The sequence below is a fragment of the Octopus bimaculoides genome, chromosome 16, assembly GCF_046866305.1.
Source record: "Octopus bimaculoides isolate indiv1 chromosome 16, ASM4686630v1, whole genome shotgun sequence".
Lineage (NCBI taxonomy): Eukaryota > Metazoa > Mollusca > Cephalopoda > Octopoda > Octopodidae > Octopus > Octopus bimaculoides.
The window spans coordinates 23913455-23938454 of NC_142943.1; the positions used below are offsets into that span (position 1 = coordinate 23913455).

Sequence of the window (25000 nt, forward strand, 5' to 3'; positions counted from 1 at the left end):
TTTGTGTTTTGTTTTTTGTTCTTTCGAAATTTGCTGATATTATTCGTATTGTTTATGTAGCTATTGTTGTTCCTGTTATTGATGTTGTTGTTGGTAGTGGTAGGGCTGGTATGTTGGTTGTGGTGGTAGGGCTGGTATGTTGGTTGTGGTGACGTCGTCGTCATGTCATTGCTGTTCCTGTTATGTTTTTATTGAAGTTATTGATGTTGTGTGTGTGTGTGTATGTGTGTGTGTGTGTGTGTGTGTGCGTGTGTGCGTGCGTGCGTACATGTGCATGTGTGTGTGTAAATATCTGTGTGTTTGTATATATACTTTTGATGTCGTTATTGCTGTTTTGGTGCTCCTGTTTGTTGGTGTTATTGTTGTTATTTAGCCCCAGGTCGGCTCTGTTTTTATCCACTACCATCCTGTCCTTATTTCTCGGGTATCGTACATTTAAATATTATGTTATACAACGTTACTAGATGTATAGACGTCGTTTCCAAGCTGAATGTATGATTTAAGTAAAATTTAGCTGCTATTATATACACATATATATATACATACATACACACACATATATATATATACAATAGCAAATAATATATAGCAATATATATATATATATATATATATATATATATTGCTATATATATATATATACATGCATATATGGGTACAGGATGTCACCAACGGTTCGAACAACATGAAATACGTAAACAAACGAGTTAAGTACATAACGAGAAAAAAATGGAAAACAGGACAAATGAACACATAGAAAGGACCCTTCATCAGATGTCGGCTGTCTATCTACTCCTCATTTCGAGCATTCAACGACAATATAGGTCTTCAAAGACAGTTGCTCCCATAAATTTATTCATTTATATATATATATATATATATATATATATATATATATATATATATATATATACATACACACACACACACACACACACACACACACACACACACACACACATATACATATATATATATATATATATATATATATATATATATATATATATATATATATATATATATATATATATATATAAAACTTAGATATGTTTCGACCAAAGATTGGTCCAAGCCATCTCTAACTTAATAGCACCACCTGATAGGATTATCTAAACCCTTTTTACAGTCAAGTTTTGTCTATGGTCCATTCAAGTAGTGAGTTCTTATTGAGTGAGTTGTATCCAGGTATCCAGGTATGGGTGGCTTGTCTGGTATTCCTTGAAGAAATCTGTCTAGACTCCGTTTAAAGCTGATTAGGGTCCTTTTCCTCCTTTACCTGTTTCGGGACAATGTTAAACAGGGCAGGGCCTGTTGAAGAAAAGAAATTATGCCGCAATGTACCTATATGTTGTGATCCTGAATATGGCTCGTGGTCCCAGCCTTGGATGAACCTTGAAACTAATGTCCAGGTCGTTTGGGCAATGCTGGCGGTATATTTTCCATGTCGTACAAATGATGTACCGCTCGCGGCGGCGCTGGAGAGAGTAGAGCTTCAAGGCTTTAAGGCGGTCCCAGTAATCAAGGACAGTCATGCCTTCAATTCGTTTGGTGAGTGTCCTCTGGGGTGATTCAATCCTCGAGATGTTTTGTTTTGTTTGGGGAGACCACAAGGGGCAGCAGTATTTGAGGTGTGGCCGTACAAAGGAGGAGAAAAGTGGAATGATGACACCTTGTTCTCTGGACCGGAAGTTTCTTAAGATCCAAGAGCTCATCCTACGAGCTATATTGACCTTATTGTTGATGTGGGCACTCCAATTGAGATTGTTGTCAACAATTACACCCAGATCTCTGATATTGTTGGATGCCGTGAGCGGTTCCCCTGAAGGAGAGTATGGCTGTTTTAGTATGGACTTTCTTCCAAAATGCATCAGCTCAAATTTTCCCTCGTTTAGTTTCATTTTGTTTTTTATCTGCCCATTAACTCACAGCATATAGATCAGTCTGGAGTTGGGTTCGGTCTTATTCTTCATTGATGATTTGCTGGAGTGTTTCACTTTGCAGTGATTTACGACGCTGGAAAGGTCGTTTATATAAATTATAAAGAGGAGCGAGTCCAAGACAGTCCCCTGAGGGACACCACTGGTGACTTTTGCTGGGCTTGAGTGGACTCCATCGACCACAACTTCTTGTGTTCTATTCTCCAGGAAATACTTAATCCAGTGTAGAGGTTTACCACGGATTCCAACATTTGTCAATTTTGTGAGTAAGATATTATGGTCAACCCTGTCGAACGCTTTACTGAAGTCAAGATATATGACATCAGCTTTCGAACTTGTTCCCAAGGCTTTAAGTATATCTTTAATGTGGTGTAAGAGCTGTATTAGACAGTCCCTGCACAGCGAAAGCCATGCTGGTTTGCATTTAGGAGTTTGGATATATATATATATATATATATATACTACACTACTCCGTCGGTTACGACGACTTGGGTTCTAGTTGATCCAATCAACGGAACAGCCTGCTCGTGAAATTAACGTGCAAGTTGCTGAGCACTCCACAGACGCGTGTGCCCTTAACGTAGTTCTCGGAGATATTCAGTAACACATAGTGTAACAAGGCTGACCTTTTGAAATACAGGTACAACAGAAACAGGAAGAAAGAGTGAGAGGAAGTTGTGGTGAAAGAGTACAGCAGGGTTCGCCACCATCCCCTGCCGGAGCCTCGTGGAGATTTAAGTGTTATCGCTCAATAAACACTCACAACATTCGGTCTGGGAATCGAAACTGTGATCCTATGACCGCGAGTCCGCTGCCCTAACCACTGGGCCATTGCACCTCTACTTACACACACACATACACACACACACATATATATATATACATTTATATATGTATTTATACACACACACACACATACATATATATATATATATATATATATATATATATATATATATATATATATATATATATATATATATATATATATATATATATATTACTAAATGAATAAATATTCGAAAATATTTACATAGATATTATTAATTATTATCATTAATAAAATGAATAATAAAAACAATAATATAAGTGGCCAACAAGTAAAAGCCGATAGATGGCAAATCCAAATTATAAAATACATACTATGGGCTCTTTCAGTTTACCATATCCATTGGCAAGGCTTTGGTCGGCCCGAGGCTATAGAAGAAAACACTTACCCAAGGTGCCACACAGTAGGACTGAACCAGGAACCATGTGGTTAGAGAGCAAGCTTCACACCACACAGCCACCCCTGCGCCTATCTGGTAATAATACCATTTCTTAACATTCTAGGAGTGGTGTAACTTTTCCATATACCGATATTTATAACCACTTCTTTGCCTGACATCAGAGAATCAACAATTACCAGTTTGATATTTTTCTTCTTCAAGTGTGACGTGCTGGTAAAAATGATGACACACCAAACTATCTTTACGTTAATATGTCTCTCCGTCTATTTGTCTGTCTATTAGTGTTTACCAGTCTAACTGTCTCCTAAATTTCTCCAATCTTGACTTCACCTTTCATCATTTTGATATCAATAAAATAAGTCTCAGTTTGTCACTTCTTAATTCTTGATGGACCAAGTGAGGTTACTGAGAAATTTAAATAGTCTTGTAGATCTTAACCTATGTATAAACCAAAACATAAATATAAATAAATTAAAACTATCCATTCTTGCAGACAGCTGGAGATATATAGATAGATGGGTAGATAGATAGATAGATAGATAGATTTAAAAAATGGATCAAAGGAACTTCCAGAGCCATAGGCTCATAAGACCGGTATCCAGATTCTGCGATGTATGTACTCCCCACCTGGACGAGACGCCGGCCCGTTGCAGGATTACTCGTTTTTGCCAGTTGAGTTGATTGAAGTTAGTGTGAAGTTAAGTAGTTTGCTCAAGAACACAATGCATCGCCCGGTCCAGGAATCGAAAGTACAATCTTACGATCATAAGTGCAGTATGCTAACCATTAAGCCAAGCGCCTCCCCAGATAGGTAGAGAGGGTGAAACATATTTACATACACAAATATCCAATTGTGACACAGACTGTGTAACCGTCTATTAATACAAATACATTTTCATGCAAATATTTAAGTGGGGTTTTTTCCTTAAATATTAGACTAATAAACAAACATGATACGCTCAATCTAAGGAATAAAAACCATCACAAAATGTTTGTGAAACGTTTATAAAACTACCGAAATCAGCTCAATTTCATTTTCAACACTAAATGCACTTAAACGGTGTGAGCATCTTTTAAATGTACTTCACACCCTCTCAATACACCTAAACTTAAACAACACCGTCTAAATACACTTAAAATAAGACAGCATCCCCTAAATATATGAAACCAAGACATCACCCTCCAAATACATGAAACTAAGGTAGCACCATCTAAATAGATTAAAATAAGAAAACAGCCGCTAAATGTTTCAACTTACACAATACCCACTAAATACAGAAACATATATCATATAATAAATACTGCATTGTCCTCGGCAAGCAACAATAAAATTAGTACCAATTAATTTCTTGCAATTACTATCCAACTAATATGTAGTGGTGGGGTAGGGTGTAAATGGAAGTATTTTTTGTTGCTAGCAAGTAGTAATCGGCAAGGAGGTGGTGAAACAATATTGAATTTTAAATGATATTCAATAGGTTATTGTGAAAGAACACCGTGCTTAGTGAATTGGGGTTCACTCCGGGAACACGTGGTAATTTTTCATTACTCTTCTTTAACTTGCTGCTTTCTCTCTCCTACATTATTATATATGTGTGTGTGTGTGTGTGTGTGTGTGTGTGTGCGTGTGCGTGTATATGAATTATTCCTCAGCCTAATATATATATATATATATATATATATATATATATATATATTGGGCTGAGGAATAATTCATGAGTGGTTTTTTTTTTTTCAAATATATTTTAAGCAAAAAAAACTACGACAAATTAATCAATAATATACTCTCCGTTGTTGTCTACGACTTCCTCCCATCGTTCAATAAGTTTTTCGATGCCTCGGCGATAGAAATCTTCCGGTCTTGACTCAAAGAATTCGCCCAACCAAACCCTCAATTCCACGTCATTATTGAACGATACACCGCGCAAAGCATTCGAAAGCGGTCGAAAGAGATGGAAATCTGACGGCGCCAAGTCTGGAGAGTATGGAGGGTGAGGCAGCGCTTCCCATTCTAGTTCTTGAATCGCAACTTTGGTCGTATTGGCGATGTGAGGACGGGCGTTGTTGTGTTGTAAAACAACGTCATTTCGCCTATTCTGTCTTTTTTGCTGAATTGCTTCGTTGAGTCGGTGCCGTTGTTGAACGTAGAGTTCCGTACTGAATGTTTGGTTGCGCTCAAAAAGTTCGTAATGAATTGTACCTTCCCAGTCTCACCATTAACACAACATAGTCTTTCGAGAATGAAGGCCTTGTTTTGCTCGCGGAATCGCTTGTTTGTCAGGGCTCAGTCATTCTTTTCACTGTTTCATATTGACGTAAGGGTACTATTTTTCATCGCCAGTGACAATGCGGTAAAGAAAACGCTGTTTGTGCCCATGTGCTGAGCGATGTCGAGCGAGCAAGCTGGCGGCGATTGTGGAGCGTTGATCTTTGTTGTTTTCATTCAAAGTGTGTGGTCCCCAAGCGCCGAGTTTCTGAACCTTGCCCGTTGAGTGAAGATGGTTCACCACAGTTTTTTTAATTTTTTATCACTGTCCATCCACCAATTCTCTGGTCGTTCGGTGTGGATTTCTGTGAAGGTTATTCAATCGTTCTTCATCGAACTCAATTGGTCGACCGGTGTATGATCCTTCCTGGAGGTCTAAATTCTCATTTTTGAAGCGCGAGAACCAACGGCGGGCAGTTCTTTGAGGCATTGCTATTTCTCCATACAAAGCCCAAATCTCACGAGCAGCTTCGGCGGCCTTAACACCTTGATTTAATGCAAAAAGCAAATGGTGTCGAAAATGCTCAGTTTTGTCCACTTGACAATTCATTTTAATGATCTGAAAATACACAAAAATCAATAAAATTAAAGAATCAAAACACACTATCTTGTAGAGCAAAAAATTCTCTTTTAAATAACATAAAACATTTTGCCGACGCGTTTTATTTCTGCATGCATTTTAAAATTTGATTTATTCCTCAACCCAATGTGTGTGTGTGTGTGTGTGTGTGTGTGTGTGTGTGTGTGTGTGTGTGTGTGTGTGCGCGCGTGTGTGTGTGTGTATAACATATATGCATACATATATACGTGTGTTGGGGTGTACCTATATCTGTGAATATGTATATCCTGTACTTGCAAGTACACACACACACACACACACACACGCACAAACAAACTCACGCACACTGTGTGTGTGTGTGTGTGTGAGAGAGAGAGAGAGAGAGAGAGAGAGAGATTTTTACGTGTGCGTGTGTGTGATTTTTACATATGTTTTGAGATTTTTTTAATCATTTAAATCAGTTCCTTATTAATTATGTCGCAACGTAGAACATTTTAAGTTATTGTTAAAGGTGCATGGAGCAGTTTTCTGATTACTAGCAAATCTACCCATCTACAATGGAGGTATAAAATGAGGGAGGGAAGTCATACCATCAGTATGTATTGAAAGATGTGTAAATGGATTCGATAGATTACTGGATGATGTCTTAGAGAAATCACATTATTGTTGGTGATGCAGCATTCCATTGCAGCCAAATGACATGTGTTTGCGACTAAGTGACATGTGATGACGATTCACTCCCGAACTGAAATAAGCTCCCATCCTCTGTACTATGAATGGTTATGTGGACCACTCCTAATGAAAGCCAGAGCTTCTTTCGACCACTACATAAAAAGTATTAAGAAAAATATGCTATTGAGATATACTTTTATTTTAGTTGTTTGTGGAGGCGCAATGGCCTAGTGGTTAGGGCAACGGACTCGCGGTCATAGGATCGCGGTTTCGATTCCCAGACCGGGCGTTGTGAGTGTTTATTGAGCGAAAACACCTAAAACTCCACGAGGCTCCGGCAGGGGATGGTGGCAAACCCTGCTGTATTCTTTCACCACAACTTTCTCTCACTCTTACTTCCTGCTTCTGTTGTGCCAGTAATTCAAAGGGTCAGCCTTATCACACTGTGTCACGCTGAATATCCCCGAGAACTACGTTAAGGATACACGTGTCTGTGGAGTGCTCAGCCACTTGCACATTAATTTCACGAGCAGGCTGTTCCGTTGATCGGATCAACTGGAACCCTCGACGTCGTAAGCGACGGAGTGCCAACAACAACAATTTTAGTTGTTTACACTATGTTATGCTTGTTTATACTCTTATACGTTCAAAGTTCACAAATTTCCTTATTCAAACTATGTATCATATTCCTTTTGATAATATCAATATCATTATAAAACTTCTTTGTAGACGATATTTTCTGTTTGGTCGACACAAATTTTCAAATTACTGGAGTCCGTTGCGCTACACATAGCGACGTATAACTGGCCGTGTGTAAACATCAGAGTGGGTAAAAATACACCTACACGCTCTAAAGTGTAGCCGTGTGCCTAGTTTGCTGTGAATGCGCGAGCGGAATCTTTAGGGTTGCGAAAAGATCAAGCTAAGACTTACCTCTCACTGTTCTATGCGAATAATGTCCGGATGTTCTGGTATCATGGGTTATATTGATTGACTAAACTGAGATGTAAACAACAGCCGCTTCGATTAGCCGTTTCGAAACCTGCTCGAGACACACTTCAATAACCACTAAATAATCACACACATTATATACTGACACACATTTTCTTCATTTTATTTTCGCTATTAACTGTCCTCGCGACTCCCTTCGTATCTACGATGGGGTTACGTACTCTATGATGAAAATTCAGAGTTACTCGTAGTCGGTGAAATTTTAATAAAAATGTGAAGGTGGTTTATGAATTCAAAAATCGATATCCATGAAATAATCATACTTTCTGATTTTTAAATTCTAAAAACTTTCCTGACGATCGTCTTTGTAATCCCGAAAAATATCGTAACCATTGGTCCAGCCATCTGGCCGTGGAGTGGGAATAGACAAAGAGACGGACAGATGGACAATAACGCCTATTATAGTAAGGTAGCAAATCTGCCCATCTACGATGGGAAACAAAGGGATAGTATCGCAAATTTAAACCCCCTAAGTTCACGGACTGTATGGGGAGTGGAGAATCCAGAGTTAATCCTCGTCGCCGGAATTTTAACAAAAAAACATCAGAAGTGATTTATTAATACAAAACTCCAATACGGAACCGAATTGCTACTAAATAATCATACTTTTTCCACATTTTTTCGCTAAAAACCTTCCTGATTACCTCCTTCGTAATCCCGAAAAACATCGTGACCATTTGTCCAGTCGTTTGACCGTGAAGAGGGAACAGACAGACAGACAGACAGACAGACAGACAGACAGACAGACAGACAGACAGACAGACAGACAGACAGACAGACGGACGGACGGACATAACGCCCATTATAGTAAGATATACCTCACAGTAGAAGTACTTAGATACCTAACTTCCAACATATATATGGTCAAATTCTGAGACAGACAGACAGACAGACATACAGACAGATAGATAGATAGATAGATAGATAGATAGATAGATAGATAGATAGATAGATATGAAGGAAAATAGGGATACCATACATCCAGACGAATAGCTCTTTAAGCTCTGTATACAAATCGAAGCCGGCTAAAAAAAACTGTCCAGTTGAGACCACAGTAATCTATGTAGGTTGTAATTCGCTTCCTGTGATAAGTCCCATTTGTAAATCCAAGAGTCGAACACCAAATAAATTCGGTGTATTAAGCGCAGAGTATATTAGAAATAAATTTGAAGAATGTGGTGGCATTATCAACGATTTAATGCATCTTTATTTTTTGCGCTTTTTTTTTAATAAACAGACAGGTAGATAGATAGATAGATAGATAGATAGATAGATAGATAGATAGATAGATAGATAGATAGATAGTATGAACACACGCAGATTGCATTTCTTTCTCTATAGCTACTTCAGAACTTCTTTCATTCTGTGTGCATTTATTTGTTTCTATAACCATTAGCTTATAGTCACCTTCTCCTTATCTCTCTTCCTCCCTTCTTCTCTCTCGCTCTCTCTCTCTCTCTCCATCTCCTCTTTCTCGACCTCTCTTTCTCTCAGTCTACCTGGGACTACAATGCCTAAACGTGTTTTTCGTTTGAGATGGTTGCATGTCATATGGCATGGCAGAAAATGCTAGCTCCAACGGGTAAAGCCATCAGTTCACCTCTGAAAGTGAATGCCAATCTAGGATTTGAAAACTTACCCTTACTGAATACAGCATTTCACAACAAATCTATTGAATAATTACTCACTCTACTGTTCACACAAAGCTGCAATTATGCACACACATTTATTCTTACATCAGTCGAAATATACGTAGATATGCACAATTTCATCTTACAACTATTTACTTTAATTATAGTTTCTTATTTATATTCATAGCCGTAAGTTATGTCCCCTGATCACATGTACACATACCCTTAAGCTTCATTGCATAGAACTACACTAACTCTGATTACAGGTACTCATTCACACTCATTCATTGATGTACCATCTTATGTAACACAATGTTTACACAATTATCTAGAAAATATGGGATTCTCTTATAATGGACTGAAAAGACCAACTTGCATTCCACAGCTTGAATCAATTTGTGCAAGGGTAAAGATGATAAAACATGATAAAATGTTTTAAATGAATAAAGTAAACGAAAAGACAAACATATACACACATACACGCATTCTTGAATATACACATAAATGCGTAATGAATACAAATATTTTAACTCTATTGTGAAATCAACATGTTATTCTTTAGTCTCAGCTGCCCAGACAAACCAGACCTATTTTCAAAGACATTCCACATGTCATCATTCCATCTTTTAGTCACACATACTGTTTATCTAAGACTACATTAATTTGTATATCATTCCTGTTTTAATACTATGGCAAAAATGTTAGAAAACTAAAACATATTTCTGTTTGTTCTGCTTCTATAATTCTGAATTCAAACCCACTGGTGTTCACTTTGTTTTCATCCATTTATAGTCAAAAAATACATAGTAATCATATATTTCTGTTGATTTGTAAGGTCTCCCGGTTAAAAACCATCGCCTAACACTTGAATGTCTTTTGAGGATTCTGTTTTTACATAAACTTTCAGACCACCAGGCCATCTATGTATGGTCAGCTCTCTCCGTTCATTTCCCACAATCTCGGGGCTCATGAAAAGAGGCATAAACGCTGCTCTTTCTCCTCAGACTCAGCGGTAAACATAAATCGCTATTAGAAATCATTGCTAAGTGAAGCATTATGATAAATGATAAACTGCTGAAATAAAAGGAAGCAACTCTTTTTATTATCATTATCAACAGTTGAAGGTAGTAAACTGGCCATAAGCTGGCAGAATCGTTCGCACGCTGGGCAAAATGCTTAGCGGCATTTCGTCCATCTTTACGTTCTGAGTTCAAATTCCGCCGAAGTCGACTTTGCATTTCATACTTTCGGGATCGATAAATTAAGTACCAGTTGAACACTGGGGTCGATATAATGGACTTACATTCCCCCTTGAAATTACTGGCCTGCTAAAAATTTGAAATCGTTATCACTATCAGTGGTCTGAGGCAAGTTACTTTTTAACCAGCAGGTACACTTCTGTCTTCTTCAACTGTGTATAACCATTATATCGTATTTATTATTTCGTGTTTGCATCTTCAATGTTTTTCAACGTTGCTGTGGTATTTCTTTGTTGTTTCTATTATTGTTGTTTCATCTGTTTCTTGAGTAGAATTTGAGTTGTTTTGAATTGCATTATTCGTTTCTTCTTTCGTTGACTGCGACCATACTCGGGTATCACCTTCATTATATAGACCACTGTACATATTTCTTTCTGGCATTTACTTTATCATTCTCTACTTATCGAACTGCTAACTTGTAGGCCAGAAATTCAACATAAACACAATATCTTTTTAACCGGTGTAAACATGAACACAGACATGGACAAAGAAACATTTACATGCAGACATACATATACAAATATACATAAATGCATACACACACGCATATATGTGTGTGTATGCATGTATATATATATATATATATATATATATATATATATATATATATATATATACATATATATATATACATATATATACATGGATATATATATATACATACATATATACATATATATATACATGCATATATATATATATAAATGTACACACACACACACACATACACACGCATATATATATATATATATATATATATATATATATATATATATATATATATATATATATATATATAGGAGAGTATTGTAGTTCACTTGAAGCATTGTGTATTGTTTGTAAAGAATAAAAGTTTGAATGGTACAACAATGCACTATAATATAAAAAATGGACTAAATACCTGTTGTAATTTAGTTATCCATAGTCCGATGATATTTCAGAATAAAATTCCTTTTTCAGATATTCTTAGATGGAGTTAACTCCATCTAAGAATATCTGAGGAATGAATTGTATTCCGAAATATCATCGGACTTTGGATAGCTAAACTACAACAGGTATTTAGTCCATTTTTTATATTATAGTGCATTGTTGTACCATTCAAAACTTTTATTTTATATATATATATATATATATATATATATTCGTAAAGTTCATACGCCAACAGTATGTGTCAGTTTTATAAAGGACGATGTTACTGTTGTGAGCCCCAGGAAAACATCTTTTCCAGCTGACCATCGACACACAGTCTGTGTCCATATAGCATTTGCGAGGCCATCACTCCCATCTCTAGCCTTACGTGATCTCACGTATATAGTATTTAGTATTTAGTATTTGCATTTATAGTATTTCTGAGTGGATAGAGCTTTCGTCGCTAAGGACATGGACATAGAGACGTTCACATACACAAACATACATATACAAATACACTGAACCGCAAAAGAAACGCGAGACGTGTGTGATTGTGAAATATGTTTTAATTTCATTATGTCGGAGATAAATTTTGATAAATCTGATAAAGTCAGTTTCTTGGATGCACTTTGACCACAGTCTATGGGTCGTTGTTATGTGTTCTCGTAGTAGGCGGATCGAGATTGTAGGGCGTGACATGTTCGATACCATGTATGCCCTCACTGGATGTTCAAACGGCCGTACACCGTCGGTACATGGAATGCATCAGGTGGTTCACAAAAGCCATTGGCACCTGTTCCTACGCCCTGAAGGAAGCTGCCTCCAGTTCTACACGAGTTGTCGGCCTTGGAACCATCTGGTTCAGCCATCTCTGAATTTCATCCCACAGATGTTCAATTGGGTTCAAATCTGAGCTGATTTGTGCATGGTTCTGTTGTTGTGCTAACGCAGGAAGTACATGGTGACCCTGGCCGTGTGGGAGGGACCATTGTCCTGCTGGAACACGTGGCTATGGTGATGCGCGAAAAAGGGCACGATGTGAAGTCTTAGGACCTGGTCAACGTAGTGCTGCGCTGATGCCATTCCCTCTGCCTGCACCAACATTTTGGAACACATGGGGCCCAATTCTCTGATTCAGGCCTATAACACCCCAAACTATGATGCTTTGGCCACCCCACACGTCTCGCTTCATGACATGCGTCTCTGTATCGTTCACCCCTCCTACGCCATACCCTCATTCTGCCATCCGAGGTGGAAACGCTGATGGGTCGCTGTCCATTGTCAATGGTCTCGCGAGCTGTCACGCTGGCCGGTCTGAAGCGATCACGGAGGTGTTGCAGGTGGATGAAGCGGTCCTGCCTGGGCGTGGTCAGCCGGGGGCGCCCTCTACGGACACGGTCTGCAGTGCTGTTGGTGTTGTTGTATCGCTGTTGTAGACGATAGATGGTGCTGACATGGACATTGTAAGCTTTCGCAACAACCAGAGAACACTGCCCTGCTTGCAATAAGCCGATAGCTTGTTCTCTCTGCACTGCTGACAATTGGGTCATACCTGATACGTTCAAATTACGAATGACATTTGGCGACTAGTTACTTTTGAAGTCTTCTTTGAGCAGTTGTCAGTTTATCTGGAAAGAAACAATGCAGTTATTAATAAGATGAGTTGAATTAATGCATGCAAGATTTCGCAGCTTTAGCACCACTCCTTTATTACCAATCTATGAACTTTCCAGAGCAGCCTCGTCTGTACGTATGTGTGTATATATATATATATATATATATATATATATATATATATATATAGGCGTAGGAGTGGCTGTGTGGTAAGTAGCTTGCTTACCAACCACATGGTTCCGGGTTCAGTCCCACTGCGTGGCATCTTGGGCAAGTGTCTTCTACTATAGCCTCGGGCCGACCAAAGCCTTGTGAGTGGATTTGGTAGATGGAAACTGAAAGAAGCCCGTCGTATATATGTATATATATATATATATGTATGTGTGTATGTGTTTGTGTGTCTGTGTTTGTCCCCCCCAACATCGCTTGACAACCGATGCTGGTGTGTTTACGTCCCCGTAACTTAGCGGTTCGGCAAAAGAAACCGATAGAATAAGTACTAGGCTTCCAAAGAATAAGTCCTGGGGTCGAGTAGCTCGACTAAAGGCGGTGATCCAGCATGGCCGCAGTCAAAAGACTGAAACAAGTAAAAGAGTAAAAGAGTAAAAGAGTATATATATATATATATATATATGTGTGTATATATATGCACATATACATGCATATATGTACATATTTATATGTGTATATATATATATGCATATATCGGTACAGGACGTAATAGAACGTAAACTTGAAATACGAAAATAGGGAAAAATAACTTTTTTTACGAACAACGAAAGTAACAAATGGAAAACAAGACAAGCAACGAAAAGAACGACCCTTCATCAGTTGTCGGCTGGTTTTGTACTCCGGATTTCGAGCAATTCACGACAAGATACGTCTTCGGCTAAACAGTTGGTCCCACAAAGCAAATTGAATAAAATTTTGGATTTTGAGGACAGTGAAAACAGAGAGAAAGGGCTGCTCGGCCTTAACGAGGTGAGGTGGTGAACATTGGAAGAACAAGCTTTGACTGGAGACAGACAAGAATGCGTCTGATCTCTGCCACTGATCGGAAGGAAAGAGAGAAACTCAAGTTAGGAAAAGAAAGATGGCGGCTGGTCACGTGCGAGCAACGAGAGAGCAAAGGAGGAAGAGTAAGGGAGAGAGAGGGACAGACAGATATATATATATATATATATATATATATATATATATATATATATATATATATATATATATATATATATATATATATATATATAAAGGGTAAAAACCCATTCGGTGACGAATGACCATGAGATTGCACCTAGAAAGTTCCCCTCCGAGGCACAAATCTGGGCAAGGTTGTTTGTAGAAGACCAGCAGTCACCCATGCATACAGGTCTCCCCTCTCCACGCCACCGATGTTGTTCAAGGAAAAGGCAAATACTGACACAGCTTGGTACCAGTGACGTCGCAACTCATTTCTGCAACTGGACCAACGTGAAATAAAGAACACAACACACAGCTAGGTCCAAGAATCGAACTGACAGCCCTATGACTGTAAGCTCGATGCCCTAACAACTGAGCTATGCAAACATATGTTGTAAGCCGAAAACGTCCGTTACTCCGAGCCTTACTTTTCCGTGTGAACAAGATGGTAAGGAGAAAAGAGAAAATTTAATTGGAAGCAGTAGAACTAAGGAGTACTTTAGCAAGCTTTTATTGAATAATATTGACATGAAAGGATCTTATTAGTTGGGCACAGAACTATTCTATACAGAGTAAAATTTAAAATATAAAAAGAGTACAGATGTAGGAGAAAGGGTATGAGATATGTCAGTTGAGGAGCGGAAGAAAAAAGACGAAAGGGGAAGATAATACAGGAAAAAGGATTAGTGTGGGTACGCGTAATGAAAACACTGAAAGATAGGATAAAAACTTGCATAAATAAGCTTTTATAAATGATGTTGTTTAGATATACGAATGTGAAGGAAAATGCGAGTGAAAAGAAAGTAAGAGAAAGGCAAATGAAATTAGATTAAAAGGGCTTTTAGCAAGCGTAGAGGGAAGGAAAATATTTTTTTTAATATTTTTTTTAACCTTGATTGCTCAAGGGAATCAAGGAATTTTTCATAACGTATTTGCTGGAACTTAGTAATTCTGTTATTTAATGCAAGTGAATCTAGAACTAAAATTTAAAATTTCTGATTGAAACAGCATAAAATATGTTTGAACAATCCAGCTGACGGATGGTACATATTCTAAAATACTCCATTCTCTTCTGAACGCGATCAGATTAGATTCTTTCAAACATATCAAAAATTGTTTCTCTGTGTGGTTGAAGAATTATATAGTAATGGAGAGGCACAATGGGTAATATTTACTGCGTTTTTGACGCTGAGAAAAAACTATTTTTTACAAATGTTCACTACCTTACGAAAACTATATCAGCTAAGTGAACGACCTTCTCTAAATGCATATAACATATTCAGAACACTCTTCCAGAAAATCATCTTCGTTCTGCTTGAGTATACAACAGACAAATTTAACTGGGATAAAATGAGTAAGACAAAGTAAAGTAAATCTGACTTTTCAACTCTCCGGAATTATATTTGATTAAAGACTCATGCATATCAATATTCATCCTTAGACCACAGAAAGATCAGAATTGCAACAAAAATTTTAATATCTAGGTCAAATAAAAGGGGATTATGGAAAAGTGGTGCATGATATGAAATTAACGAAGCTCGACTAAATCTGTAAACTCAACATAAAATATTTTCTAAAGATTCTTCGCGATCTGCTGGAGTGGCTTGCAGTAACAGAGAAAAAAAATTATTAAAATTAGTCATTTCTCATTTTACCTCAATTTAGACACCATTTTTTGAAAATTGAAAATTATCAAATTAGACATTAGTGCGAGAAAAAGTTGACTTGGAATCCAACAGAAAAAATATTGATTGTTAAACATCAAACACTATCCAGATATTCCATTATCAATCTCAATTACAATCGGTTGAAAGTTGAGAGAAAATTTCTTGTCTCCTGACTATGTTTCAAACTCACAACTTCAACAACAACAGCTACAACTATGTACATCAATTTTCATTCTCAAAGATGATGCAACAGTACAAAATAATGATGCAATACTTGCAATGATAATGAAAATAACGGGAAATCAAAAATTACTCTTTTCCCCACTTACCCATTTTGCTTCCCATCCTTTTATTGCTGCTATTTTAGTGAAAGCGTATCTTTAATTGGTTTTCAATCATTTCGGGATAAGATTTCAATATAGTGCTACACCTTTGTACAATATGCCCATGCAATGTTCATACAATAAACATATTCGAAGGCAATTCCCATTGAATGGACGCTAGCTATCTGGAGCAATTACATATAGCAGAGATCACATGATTGTTGTTCTTGAGGGGGGGGTTTTTTGGTTGTTTTTTAAGTAAGCAAAATTTCCTTTCATTTGAAAAATATTTCAAAATATAAGATGGCGTCGAGATTGACAACCAAAAGTTTTGGGGTACCAAGAAAAACATCTCTGTAAAAGGCAGTATCAAACACTTAAGCCAAGCAACAAGCCAACAATCAGAACATCAACCATAGCAACAGCAACACCAGACAGGAGAGCAGACATCAAAACAGTAACAATCACAATAACATCAACAACAATAAGAGACAAACCAACAATCGCAACACTAAGAACAGAAACCACAACAGTCACAGTAACAGCAAGAGACACACCGGAAGATCCACAAAAATAGCAGAGAGAAACCTCGGCTGCACAGTGATGGCGTTTATGAACAAATTTTCACTACGAGTGAGGGTTTTGGTGTGTTCGCCATTTCCAAAATTCTATACGATTAGGTTCTGGTTAGAACTATACTAGAAATGTATCACATTTTCAGAAAGCGTTTCTCACACTATGTAGGAAACTTCAAAACTTTTCTGGACAAAACATTCTGAGAGTCCGTACGAAACCTACGAAACTTGTACTGAAATTAGACTGCATAAATCTGCGTAATCTGGCGTCGGCTTGTTAGTGGGGCACTTTAACAAAGTCGGGTTACTACAGCTGAATGCAGCAGTCATTAACGAAACCAAGATTTCTGAAACTGAATCACTTGTCCTACGAAGTTTCTGCCTTCCTCAGTAGACCTGGATCAGGTTTTGTAGCGGTACTGTTTCGGAAAGGCCTATACATAAAGGTGTGTACAGTTTTCCTAAACCCTATCAATAGACTGGCAGTTTTGGACGTGCAGCGAAGGTGACAGTCTGAAGACGAGTGATTACTTGCGCTCTGTCAAGAGCCAGTGACTTTCCTATGAACAACAACGAAAGGAAGGCTAGATCACAACAATGAAGAACGGAATCCCTTCAATGTTCAGATCAAATGACCACCTCTTAGAACTGCTTAGTATCGAGCGCTCGGTTCATTTAGGTCGCCTTTTACCCCATCACGTGTATGTTTTAGCTTTTGAGTGTTTGCTGCTGAAGATGGTGATTTCGAAGGTTATTGCGCTCAAACTGAGTCGCGAGAGAGCCGTGACGACGTCACTTCATGGTACAGGCCACATCGGTTATATAGGCAGTAGACACTAGACTGACAGAGTAGATCAACCGGAACAAATCGGTGAGCTTGTAACTCGGCACTTGGAGGTAAATCCTTGTTATCCAACAATTTCTGTCGCTGAATTGAGGGCCTGATGAAAGTGCTTGGACCAATTGGATAGAGATGGCGAAGAGGTTGCAGTTACAGTAGTCATTTTCATTTAGAAATTAGACATTATCGCTGAAAGTTGGAGTAGGAAGTAGTTATATATATATATATATATATATATATATATATATACCAGAGTAAGCACATAAATGTGAAAGAAGGTGGAAAAAATAGTACTCGAATATCAATGGTATTAATAAAGTATATATATATATATATGTGTGTGTGTGTGTGTATTCTTTTATTCTTTTATTTGTTTCAGTCATTTGAGTGTGGCCATACTGGGGCATCGCCTTTTAGTCGAAGAAATCGACTTCTGGAATTATTCTTTGTAAGCCTCGTGCTTATTCTATCGATATCTTTTGCCGAACCGCTAGTTTACGGGGATGTAAACACACCAACATCGATTGTCAAGCCATGATGGCGGGGGCAAACAGATAAACACACACACATAAATGCATACATATATATATATATATATACAACGGGCTTCTTTCAGTTTCCCTCTACCAAATACACTCACAAGGCTTTAGTCGGCTGTGGGATGAACTCAGGACCATGTGGTTGAGAAACAAGCTTCTTACCACACAGCCATGTCTGTATATATATGTGTGTGTGTGTGTGTGTGTGTGTGTTTGTGTGTGTGTGTGTGTGTGTGTGTGTGCGTGTGCGTGCGTGTGTGTGTGCGTGTGTGCGTGTGTGTGCGCGCGTGTGTGTGTATATGTATGTATGTATGTATGTATATATATATATATATATATATATACATATATATATATATATATATATATATATGTATGTATGTATGTATGTATGTATACGTACAGTTTGGTCCCTTATATGTAAGTTTATATCTAAATTTTGTACGACTCTATTATTCTTTCTATTCTTTCATTCTTTCATTCTTTCTATCAGCCCTTTCACACTTCGTTCATTCCACTCTTCGTTCTTTCGTTCCCCCTCTCTCACATTTCCTGACCTTCTCTTCATGCTCACTTTCCTTCCTCGTTCACTTTACTGTGTCTCTTTCATTTTTCTCGCCCCTCCTTAATTCTTTTTTCCCTCTGTCTCTACCTCTCTCTCTCTCTTCTCTTCCCACGTGACCGGTGTTCGGCCAGGCCTGACCTTTTTTTCTTGGTTCGATTACCATCCGTGCAACATCTATATTCCTCCCTGTGCCTGTTAAACCTTATGTCCCTGCCGTAAGGCTTTACTTCCACACACGCCAGCTTAATTTAATTCGTCCTTAGTCGAAAGACACCTGTTGTTATGTCCTGTTAATTGCATTTGTATTTGTGTAACAATTATCTGTTTTTTCCGTCCTTGTTTTCGTATACATTCGCTGCTTTCTTCCAAGGAATCTAATGCTCTTACCTTATTTTTTCCTTGGAGCTGGCCAGATTGGAGCAGTCTCGAGTATAACCAGCTGAAATTGCAAAGATGATCTGGAACTCGACTGAGGATGGAAAACTCCAAATGACACGTCCTTGTTTTCCTTGTATCATCTGTCTGGATGTTTTGTTGTCTTTTTTTGTATCACCGAACTATCTGGATGTTTTGCGTTCTTGTCCCATTTTTGTATTATGTGTGTGTGTGTGTGTGTGTGTGTGTGTGTGTGTGTGTGTGTGTGTGTGTGTGTACACTGAAATATATTTTGCTATATCTTTTCAGTGCTCAGTGTGATAGGACGAAATAGTGATTTCGTCCTTCTACTATGTTCAATGTCTTGGACCATTGTAACCAATAGAATTCATTATGATTATTGATGTTGTTAATATTGTCACTGGCATTATCATCGTCATTATCAATATTTATAAGCAAGATCATTTGCTTAATGATCTCATGTAGCTAAACGACAGATATCGGCAAGACTCTGTCTTTCATAAGCTACAGCAACACCAGTCCCACGCGCTCGACCTGTCAAGGTAGTTTCTTCTCCTCTCTTCTGCATGTACTGATTCCTGGGCCATCACTACGGATACTAGAGATTTGAGGAGCATCCTGCGTGAACACGCATGTGGAAGAGCTGTGTCAAGGAAGTACAAAGCTATAAAAGGAGCAAAACTTGATTAGGAAAAGTCGTTGGGCCTGCGGCTGAGCTTTACCACTTGTCCTTGTTGCTTTCAGACTGTTTTTTTTTTATTTTGTCGCTATGTCAACGACATCGCCAGACCATTTTATAAGGAGTCTTCTTTCACAATTTCTGCTACACCTTTTGTTTACATTATCACTCTCTTGTGTTGCTTCGCTGGACATTATCATTATTGTTGTTGTTGTTGTTGTTACTGCGGGCCTTGTGCCTTTAGTAGAAGGGATTATTATTATTATTATTATTATTATTATTATTATTATTATTATTATTATTATTTTGGGGAGATGGCAAAATCGTTAGCAAGCCGGGGGAAATGCTTAGCGGATCGATATTGCAGTCGATGTAATCGATTTTCCCCTCCACCAAAATTTCATATCTTGTGCCTTTAGTAGAAATGATTGTTGTTGTTGTTGTTGTTGTTGTTGTTGTTGTTGTTGTTGTTTACAAAATAAGTACAAGGCCAGAAATTTTTGAAGAAGGTGGGTTAGTGGATTACATCGACACTAATACTTGACAGGTACTTAATTTTAGAGACTCGAAAGGAGGAAAAGCAATGTTGATTTCGGGAGGATTTCAAGTCAGAATGTAAAGCCGTCGGAACAAATGCCGCAACGCGTTTGAACAGATGGATGATATCGTTCTTTTAATAAAGTCTCCAAATAAAGTCACTGAAGGTATCGCAATGATCCAAGATCATTCCGACCACCAAGGGTACATGTCTTCTCCCAACTGTTGTTCTTCGATCTATTGGCACATGTTTAGGGTGATTCAATTCACTCTATTTTCTGTACATCATCAACTAGAGGAGAGCAGTTCCCTCTTCACCTTCATTTTCTTTTTTCAAATGAAACTTTAAAAAGTCGATGAGTAATTATTTGTCTTCAATCCTTTCTGCTTCTTTCACCATAGCCTCAGAACAGAGGAAAGCTGTGTGGCTAGTTCTATTAAAAAAGAGTGGTGGGGCGATCTTCACGATAGACTTGGCCGATAGTCGGGCCTATCATACATATCAACACAACTCCATTAGTCCGCAATGTGCTCAAACACTACATACGTTTGTGCTCCAACAGTATTTTCGGATTTTAGCGGTTGAATAAGTTTTGCTAGCAGTGTCTCAATTCCAATGTATTAATCTCATAAACAGCAGCTTTCAATGTTACTTCTACTTCTCTTATAGCATTGAATAAATAGCCACTCCTAATATCGGTTGCGTAACTCAGATTTTCTCAGTTCTCACACCACGTCCAGATACTTTTAATTTCTTTTGCACCAGCTCTTCTATCATACAGAAACATCGATTACCTTAGTTTCTTTTGTCCTTTATTATGGTCATATATCCAGCATAGTCTTACAATAATCATTTTCGATACCAGATTCTGAGAAGTTATGATACTGTTTAACATCTACTTTGAATTCAAATTTCCTACAAAATTCTGTTTATTTTTTTTCTCTACTCCATCGTGTCTTCGTTTGTAATGTTTATTGTGCCATCTTGTTAGACTCACACACTACAGATATTTATTTGTGAGTGATGGTAGTAACTGTGTAAGTGTTGGTCGCTGTAGTGAAGATGTTAATACTTGTAAAGCTATTGAAGAGTCGGACATTCTAATAGCTCACCCGTTTTTGTATTTTCCGTCACTAACATATGGTATCTTTTTATGAGCATATTCCGGATAAGATTTTTATGTCAAATTAGTTTCCTTTCTGGCTTATTCATAACATTGACTTTTATTTGTGCCCATTAGAAACAAGCTGTTTTACTTCAACTGAATAAAAATTAATTTGTCTATATATTTTCAGATTCGCTTGATACTACCCACTACGGAGGATGCTTCCCAAGAACAGGCAAAGTCGTTGTTCGAAACAAAGGCACCATAACCCTGGACCAGTTAAAAGTTGGTGACAGTGTTTTATCGGTCGACCTTCAAGGCGAGTTAACTTACAGTGAAGTGATAGCATTTTTGGACACCAATAAAGATTCTAGTGGCTACTTTCACCGAATTGAAACAGAGAACGGCCATACAATTCGACTGACCGGAAAGCACTTAATTTATTCCTCTTACACAAATCGAACACGGTTTGACCTGAATGACAATGATTCTGAGTTCGAAGCTACATATGCTGACCAGGTCCAGATTGGAGATTATGTTATGACAACGGACAGAACGGCGGGATTGTTTGCTTCCCGGGTAAAGAAAATAGCAGCTGTCTCAGAGAAAGGTGTTGTGGCACCGCTTACAAAATCTGGTAACATCATCGTCGATGGCGTTGTCGTCTCTTGCTATGCGTTCATAAACAGCGATTACATTGCGCATGCGTCGTTTTTCTTCTTACGAGGACTCCACCAGGTAACGAGTCACATCCCTTTTGTATCCTGGGCTGAAAGTCCATTGGCCTCATATGCCATCGATGGCATTCATTGGTATGCAAAACTTTTATACAAGATCGCTCCTCTATTCCTGGATAGAACATTATTATACATGAATGATTAATAATTATAAGATATATTTTAAAAAAGTATCGAAGCGAGAGAGAAAACTTTATTATTTTTATTATTGTTTTTATTATTATTATTATTATTATTATTATTATTATTATTATTATTATTATTGTCATTATTATTATTATTATTACTATTATTATTATTATTATTATTATTATTATTATTATTATTATTATTATTATTATTATTATTATTATTGTTATTGTTGTTGTTATTATTATTATTATTATTATTATTATTATTATTATTATTATTATTATTATTATTATTATTATTATTATTATTATTATTTACATTGAAATGTAATGAATGAGATGAAATGTAAAAATAACAATGAAATATGCCAAAAATTTCAACGCTGCAAGAGAGGGCTAAAGATCAGATAGTAAGACACCGGAAAACGACAGAAAGGAAAGGACTAAATGATATAAATGATGAAAGACTGTTCAAAATATCTTAATGTTTATTTTAATTCCTTTGTTTTATATATCTGACTGATTCCTTAATTTTACATCCTAGCAGAAATTTTTGTTTCCTTTGGATCTTTGACTATTCACTTTTTGTTTTAATTCATGCCTAAAACTCACAAAATAAACGTACATACAGAGGGATACGATACATGTACATACTTAAGTACATTTATAAATAGTTACGTATTTACATAAATGCATACTTGTATGCATACATATGTCAATATATGCATATTTACATACATACGTCCATACATGCATATATCTAACACATAAACACACTTCTTTCATTTACTTTCTGCATTGGTGTAGCTTTAATTTTGCTAAAGCAAAGACATTTTTCAAGAGAAAATTCTGTGGGAATTGCATCGATATTTGGACTACAATAGCTGATAAACACAAGAACAAAGCCGTCCTACAAGTAACAGCAACAACAAGAACAAAAGCTTCGCCAATGCTAACAAAAAAAAAAAGACAGCCTAAACATTCAAACTTAGACGTGTTTCTAATTCACCAAATTAATGTCTGTGAAGCAAGAAAGATTTGTGTTGAAATAGAAGAGTCATTTTAAGCTAAAAATATCCTTCAATCAAAGAATATTGAAATATATAACGAGAAAATGAAAAAAAAAAAAAAGAAAAACCATTTTGCTTATTGTTATGAAAAAAACTTTGATCTTATTCGCCTTTTATTCATCCATACATAAAAATATACACATACAAATATATCCAAGTTTATGCGTGTATGTGTGTGTGTGTGTGTGTGTGTGTGTGTGTGTGTGTGTAGTTGTTTACATGAGCGGGAGAAATGGAATTCAATACATAAAGTAGAGTGCTTAGTTTACTACATCTGATAGGTTACATCAGTGACTCAAAACATTGGCAAAAACCTGTAAGCACTTAATCACTGGTGTAGCTTCACAACAGTAATTAAAAAATTCATTAAAAAGATGTGTGCGTCTGTGTGTGTGTGTAAATATATATATGCATGTATGTGTGTGAGTGTATGTAACAAGACTGCCTGCAAAATAGAGAAAGTATAAACATAGTAAGGTGTGTATAGACTTAGAAAGAGTTGCACAGAGAAACAATGGCTATGCAGAGACACAGTGTGGTTATACAAATAGTATAGACAAGGAGATTGAAAGTCAAAAAATCTGCAATGTATACATAGACAATAATAGAAGCAGACACTCAACATGAAGTGTATGTAGTAAAAGCAATGCGGTTGAAAGTTAAGAAGTTAGTTTTGTAATCAGGAGGCTCAAGTTCGATTCTACTGCGTGACAGTTTGGAAAAGTTTCATTTTCAATAGCCTCGGGTCGATTCATATCTTGTGAATGAATTTGTATAAAGAGTTAGATGCTCATCGGGTGGATTGTACTTGCATTTCAAATATCTGGCCTTGTCATACTTGCCATGTTGATTCCGCTTAAGAATTACATCAAAGCTACACATGTTTGCTGTATACTTGTCCACTTACATGCTGATTCAATGAGCCTGGCGTTTCAGTTGATGTATCAGCTGTAAACTCCTGGGCAGGGTTCCTAACCAAGATCTGTATATTTTGTGACTATGTTGAGATCTATTCAAAGACTGAAGTGTATGTGTGTATATATATATATGTGTGTGTGTGCGTGTGTGTGTGTCTTCTCCGCGCTATTCCTGAGATGGTCGTGGAGGCAGAGTCCTCAGGCACTGCCTCCATAGGGTCCTTTCAGAAGCAACTGTCACTACACTTCCCTGCTAGATTCCGAAGCATGACCAACTGAAACTATGGATATCGGTCAAATATCTCGTTCTTCGTCTCCCCTTCGGCCTCGTGTAACCTTCTACATATATATATACATGTGTGTAGAGAGAGAGAGAGAGAGAGAGAGAGAGACAGACAGACAGACAGACAGACAGACAGACAGACAGACAGACAGACAGGCAGACAGGCAGACAGACAGAGACAGACAGACAGACAGACAGACAGACAGACAGAGAGGTGGGGTTCAGACATCAAAGAGAATTTAAATCCAAAATAAATGAGCCAGGAGGGGGTAAATGAGAAGAAAAAAAGAAACAAAGAAACAAATAAAGGGAACACGAAATAATACTGGATGAAAGCAACGAAGAAGGGCACAAATGAAAAAGAAGGT

At 37.3% G+C, this 25000-nt stretch overlaps 1 protein-coding gene across 2 annotated transcripts in view; it reads left to right on the plus strand.

The window, feature by feature from the left end:
* Positions 1 to 25000, plus strand: part of LOC106871116 (sonic hedgehog protein-like) — a 172519-nt gene that overhangs the window by 144182 nt on the left and 3337 nt on the right. Inside the window, exon 4 of one of the 2 annotated variants that reach the window (XM_089363998.1) lies at positions 21685 to 25000. This exon is cut by the window's right edge and continues 3337 nt beyond it. In XM_089363998.1, coding sequence (XP_089220124.1) covers positions 21685 to 22376 — 692 coding nt within the window. In that variant the 3' untranslated portion in view covers positions 22377 to 25000. 2 annotated transcript variants of the gene reach the window in all.